The following is a 6,480-nucleotide window of genomic DNA, read 5'->3' on the forward strand; positions in this document are numbered from 1 at the left end:
TTTTTTTTTTGCTCAGTTCCACCCTCCTTCTGGGTGGGGCAGGGAACCTGGAACTTCCCTTCTCCTAGGGACCGCCCAACGTGGGGCAGGGAACCTGGAACTTCCCTTCTCCTAGGGACCACCCAGTTACAGGACCTTTCTTGTGCACCCAGCGGGGTCAGGAAGTGCGATGCTGTACTAAGTCCTCAGGACTTAAGAGCCAACGGATCTCCCTGGGGACCTGAGTCAATGTGTCACATCAAGGAGGGCCCAAGCACATTCGGATCGTCCTCCCCAAGAGGGAGAGCCATAAAGTGAGGAACCAGGCCTCGCTGGTGGCGCAGGGGTTAGTTAAGTCTCAGCACTATGAAGTTACCCAGCCACTGCAGCCTGAGTAAAATCCCTGGCCAGGGAGGTGACCCACAGGGCACAGCAGACCTCTCCTGTCTCACCCACTGTTTCCCACAGCAGTGGGGTTCAGTAGCTGTGCTTGTTCTGCTCCCCACTCTGTCTCTGGTGACTCCTCTCACACACAACCCCTTCCCCCCACGCCTCTGGCCTATACTCCAGCCCTTGTATACATAAGTAAATAAAATAAATCTTTAAAAAAAAAAGTGAGGAACCTTCTAGAATGGAGGAGGAGAGCTGCAGCAAGGCCCCCAGAACCCTGATGTTTAAAGGGAAGAGGGAGATGGACAGCCCAAGAAGACACCTGACGGGAAGAATAGGGTCCACACGGCTCTTCTGCACGAGTCTTGGGACTCTTGAGCTGCTGCCCGTGGACTGCCCCAGGGAACCGACAGGTGGATGGTGGAGAATGGGAGAGTGGAGAGGAGAAGGTGGACAGGATGCATCGGACCCAGAGCAGGCTGAAAAGGCCACTGTGGGAACACAGGTGAGCCAAACAGAGACCCGCTCAGGAGGAGGCAGTTCTGGAAGGGACCCGCCCTGTCTGACAAGGACTGAAACCAACATTCAGGGAGCCTGATCAGAGCCCGAGGAGTTGGCAGGAAGCAATCTGGGTGGGGTTCAGGTGTGGAGGCTGCAGGCTGAGGGGCCACTGCCACTCACGATGACCGGAAAGGCAGACTTAGGGACCGTTGCCAGGAGACAGACTGGCCAGGCCTGGGCTTCGCGTGGGTAGGGAAGGAGGTGGCTGCAATGGACGAGAGCCTGCAGGTGCTGAGGCTATGTGCCTCGACTTGCCCGAGACCCTCAGTTTCGCTCACAGGTCCAAGGTCCACGTGGCTGTTTGCACAGCTGTTCGTAGCAAGCACGCCCACTGTTGCCAGAAAGCGAGCCAGCCCTAATGCCCCCTATCGAGGGACTGATGAGCAGGAGGCACCCACATACAGGAATAGTGGGTCAGGCAGGCGGTCAGTGGACGACTGGGCCGAGCTGCAGCGTGGGTGAGCCAGGGACAGAGGCAGGCGGAAGAAGCCAGCGGGCGGCCCCTCAAGGACCGCCAGGACCCGAATCCGCTGGGAAGCAGACACAAGAGACCAACCCGGGGACACAGAAAGCCGCCTGTTGGAGGGAGGAGGCAGGAGGACGGGAAGTCTGGCGGGAGGAGGGCTGAGGGGTGGGGTGCGGGGATTCTTTGGGGGGAGTGATAAGCCGCCCCAAAATTAATTGAGGGTGTCATAGCACTGAGTAGACCAAAAACCATTTACATGAGTAAATTGTGTGATATTTAAATTCATCTCTAAATATAGTGAGCGCCCTCTCCAAAAACAAGGGCTAGTGGAAGATCTAAAGATAAAGAGCTGGGGCTTCCCCAGTGGCGCAGGGATTAAAGCCGCAGCGTTATCAAGCTGTCACCGGCCACGGTGGCCTGAGTCCATCCCCAGCCGGGGAGTGACTCCCAGAGCGCAGCAGACCTCTCCTGTCTCCCCGCAGCAGTGTTTTCCAGTGGATCCACCTGTTCTGCTCCCCGCTCTGTCTCTGGTGAATCCTCTCAACCCTGCACTTCTGGCCTGGACCCCAGTTCTTGTATGCATAAATAAATAAAGAGTGGGTGTCATGCAGCCTGTCCCCAGTCCAGAGAGGGCACTGGTCATTTCCACCTGACAGATGGCAGCCGCAGGCCTGCCTGATTCCCACAAGAGAGCACAACGCCTGCGGAACCCACCGCCTGCACTGGCTAACAGCAGCCCTTTGTATGGCTGGTGCTAAGGTCAGCGCCATTTTATGGAGGTGGCCACTAAGGCCCAGGGACTGCCCAGGCAGCAGGCGGCAGGGCCTGGGCTGTCCCACCTCAGAACTGTCCCACCTCCACCGCTGTGCCACCTCGCGGGCTCCACACTCCCTGGGGCAGGCTCGTGGGGCAGGCCCCCTAGAAGGCTTTGCTGCCCTCCACTCACAGACACTTGGCCCTCCAGCCCAGCCACATCAAGGAAGTTAACATTAAACCCGTGAGGTAATTCTGGAAGGCTGCGCCACGTGCTTGACTGTTCCTAAGGTCCCCCCGATCATCCTTACTTGACACTTGATGAAACGGGGTTTCTGTGAAGGGGCATCATTTGACTCAAGTCACACTCAGTTTGACTAAAGGAAGAAGTCGTTGCACACCAGGCTGAGAGGCCCTGGGCTCTGTCTTGTTCCACCGCCAAGGTGGGCCCCAGTAGCTGTGTGGAGAGTGAAGGAATGACCTGGGGGAGGGGTGTGAGTGAGACTCGTCTCCTTCTCCTGACCTACTTGCCTTTTTCCTCCCCACAGCCCTCGCGAGATGCCGGGCCAGCTGGCGGCCTGTCTGCTTTCTGGTCCTGCTCTTCCTGGGGTCCACTCTCTTCCACTGCCTCCAGCGCCTGGCTCAGGTGCCAGGCCCCTGGGCCTCGCCGGCCCGCGTGGCGCTCGCCCCCAGACACCTGCCTCGGGAGGGCATGCTCACCATCAACTCCAAAGGACGGCTGGGGAACCAGATGGGCCAGTACGCCACGCTGTTCGCGCTGGCCAAGATGAACGGGCGGCCGGCCTTCATCCCCGCGCAGATGCACAGCTGGCTGGCGCCCATCTTCAGGATCAGCCTGCCGGTGCTGCACCACAGCACGGCCCGCAGCGTCCCCTGGCGGAACTACCCCCTCAACGACTGGATGGAGGAGCGGTACCGCCACATCCCGGGGAAATACGTGCGCCTCACCGGCTACCCCTGCTCCTGGACCTTCTACCACCACCTCCGCGACGAGATCCTGCGCGAATTCACCCTGCACGCCCACGTGCGCGAGGAGGCGCAGAAGGTCCTGCGGGGCCTGCAGGTGAACGGCAGCCGGCCCGGCACCTTCGTGGGAGTCCACGTGCGCCGTGGCGACTACGTGCGCGTCATGCCCAGTGTGTGGAAGGGCGTGGTGGCCGATCGGGGCTACCTGCGGCGGGCCCTCGGCTGGTTCCGGGCCCGCTACCGCTCCCCGGTCTTTGTGGTCACCAGCGACGACATGGCCTGGTGCCGCCAGAATATCGACCGCTCCCTCGGGGACGTGGTGCTCGCGGGCAGCGGCCGGCAGCGCTCGCCCGCCAGGGACTTCGCGCTGCTGGCGCAGTGTAACCACAGCGTCATCACGGTGGGCACCTTCGGCATCTGGGCCGCCTACCTGGCGGGCGGGCGCACCGTCTACCTGGCCAATTTCACCCGGCCCCACTCTCCCTTCCATTTTGTCTTCAGGCCCGAAGCGGCCTTCCTGCCAGAGTGGGTGGGCATCCCTGCGGACCTAGGCCGCGCAGGAGATGGGGTCCTCTAGCCCGCACCCCGAAACGCACAGGGGTGCAGGGGGGGGCACAGGGCCTGAGTCAGCATCAAGACTCCTGAATTTGAAGCCAGCTCCTTCTGCTGGCCACGTGGGTGACCTCACAACCTCCCTATGCCTAGTGTGCCCCTGAGAAGTGAACCTCACATAAAACTGGCTCACTCAGCTCTTGGGAGGACCCGAGGCGTTGGCTTAGTGCCTGGCCACCTCTGGTGTGTATGGGTGGAATGGCATATGTGGGGGTGGCGTGCCCTGAACCTTTTCCCTGCTTTAAGGCGGGAAGGCACTTCTATCCTCTCCACCACAGGGTTTCCTGTCCTCAGGGGAAGGGAAACCCGGTGTGTTTGTTTGGTAGCTAAGAACGCAGGCTTTGGGGCTCGTGGGCCCTTATCCTGAATGAACGTAGGGGATGCACCTTGGGAGAGAGGGGGCATCCCCTAAAACTGAGGAGGAGGGTCTTGGGCTCAGACAGCCTCCGAGGGGGAGGGAGGGCCTCGTGGTGTCACCGAACCTCTGTCTGCTCACCCATAGGCCATCAGTGAGGGGCAGCCAGCTATCTCCAAGGGCCGCAGAGACCAGGGAGTTTGCTCAGCCTGACCGCCTACACCCTGGTTCTAGTGGTGACATGAGAAAGCCCAGTCTGGGGTTGTACTCAGGGATGACAAAGTGGTTGTCCTGTGTTCATTGTGCTTTAAGTGTAGAGAAACCCATGCCCTGAGTTGGTCCTCCCTTGGGATCTATGTATTCGTAAAAACTCTTTGGAATATGGTCATTTATGGCACCTCCCTGGTGCCATAATGGGTTAAAGCGCAGCACTATGAAGCTATCGCAGCCACTGCAGCATGAGTTCGATCCCCGGCCGGGGGGTGACTCACATAGCACAGTAGCCCTCTCCTGTCTCCCTGCTGCTCCCCTCAGCAGTGTGCTTCGTCAGTCTGCCTGTTCTGCACCCCACTCTGTCTCTGGTGAGTCTCCTCACGCCCCACTCCTCTGGCCTATACCCCAATTCTTGTATGCATAAATAAATAGATCTTTAAAATAAAATAAAATTTCCACTGAACATAGGTGTGCTGGTTTAAGACATTTCAATGGCAGCTTGTCAACCTTTTCAATCCCTTCAACTGTCTTGTTTATTCGAATCCCCATGCCCTTTTCCTTTTTAAACGCTGAAGTGGTTATGGCCAGCTTCACAGTGCTGAGCTTTAACCCACTGAGCCACCAGGAGGCCCCCTGGCCTGCTTCCGAGCTCACACGCCTTCTCTATAAGGTGTTAATAATCCGGCATTTTCCCATCATCTCAGCCATAATCTACTTCCTCATGTCCACAATGCAGTCACCAAGGGTGTAGAGATGAGGATAGGGGGTGTTCAAGAAAGTAGAAGGCTGGGAAGGAAGCAAAAGCAACATGGAGGTGGGGAAGGCCCTCAGGGCCAGCGCATTACTCCTGTGCGCTAAATTACCCCAGACAGCTCAAACGACAAGCATTTATTCTGTCTTCCACTTTCTGTGGACCAGGAGTTCAAGAGTGGCTTCTTGGGGGCTTCTCTTTGGGGTGCCCAAATAGAAGGTCTCTGTCAGGTGTCATGAGGGCGGGGCCCTCCTGACTGAAAAGAGCTGCAAGAGTGATTCTTTCTCCCTCCTGCGAGGTCACACCAGGAAAGTGCCCGTGTGCACACAGGAAAGCTGTCTCTCACCACAAACCAGAGGAACGGGCCTTGTTTGTGGATTCCCAGGCTTCGACCTGGGAGGGAGACTTGTCTGTTGTTTAAGTCACACCATGCACGGCATTTTTATTAGAACAGCCCGAACAGACTGAGCGTCTAAGGGCTCCTTCGCTCCGAGACTTCCTGCAGGGTGGGTCACTGGGAGCGGAGTCCAGGAATCACAGAGAGGAGGTAGGTACTAACGCGGGCTAAGAGCAGCAAGTTTATGGAGGCATAACAGCACCAGGACCTGGAGGCGGGGGTAGAAATGACGACCCTAGCTGTTAAACCGGCTCTAGAAATGAAAATTCCTCAGGCGCCAGCTGCTATAGCAGGTGCCAGAGAGTGTCCGGGGCAGACCCGAGGTGGGAGGTGGAGGCTGGGGGCCTTGATAGAGAAGCCCGCCCTTACAAATCCTCTGGCCAGGGCTGGAACTCTTGCTGCAGTGGCTTCGACAGACTCAGAGTCTGCGCTTTAACTCCTTGTAAAGTCACTGATTTAACAACCGGTAACAATTACACAAAAGAATGAACATCTCTCTAAAAGGAGCGTCAATACAATCTCCACACTGCCCTGCCCGCCTCCACTGCCCGCCTGTAGTTTCTCCTTTTCCTAATTAACCTAATTAACCTTTTAAAATATGAAGTAGGGTCCTCCCTGGCTACACAAGGCCCTGAGTCTCAGCACTGTGAAGCTATCACTGCAGCACGAGTTCAATCCCCAGCCAGGGAGTGACCCACAGGGCACAGCAGACCTCTCCCGTGTCCCCACTGCCCCCCTCAGCAGTGGATTTCAGTTCATCGGCCTGTTCTGCTCCCCACTTTGTCTCGGGTGAGTCCTCTCAGCCCCCACCTCTGGCCTGTACCCCAGCTCTTGTATGCATAAATAAATAAATAAATCTTAAGTAATTTTAACAGTAGGACAGAGCAGAACAAATAATCTTTAAATTTATGTTTAAATAAATCTTTAAAACAAATAAACGGTTAAGGAGAAGATGAGAAATTCTAGCTAGGACCCTATAAAAGGCCACCCCAGTCCTTTTAAAACCACAGCTGTTT

General features: G+C 57.1%; 1 protein-coding gene across 1 annotated transcript in view; it reads left to right on the forward strand.

Moving 5' to 3' along the window:
• LOC101621214 (galactoside 2-alpha-L-fucosyltransferase 2-like) overlaps window positions 1-3,713 on the forward strand; it is a 9,228-nt gene extending 5,515 nt beyond the window's left edge. The window contains exon 3 of the mRNA XM_012733494.1: window positions 2,698-3,713. Within this exon, the coding sequence (XP_012588948.1) occupies window positions 2,698-3,713 (1,016 nt within the window). The remainder of the gene's footprint in view (window positions 1-2,697) is intronic.
• The last annotated feature ends 2,767 nt before the right edge of the window (window positions 3,714-6,480 follow it).

Source organism: Condylura cristata, unplaced genomic scaffold, assembly GCF_000260355.1.
Source record: "Condylura cristata isolate star-nosed mole 26May11 unplaced genomic scaffold, ConCri1.0 scaffold00041, whole genome shotgun sequence".
NCBI classification, from domain to species: Eukaryota; Metazoa; Chordata; class Mammalia; order Eulipotyphla; family Talpidae; genus Condylura; species Condylura cristata.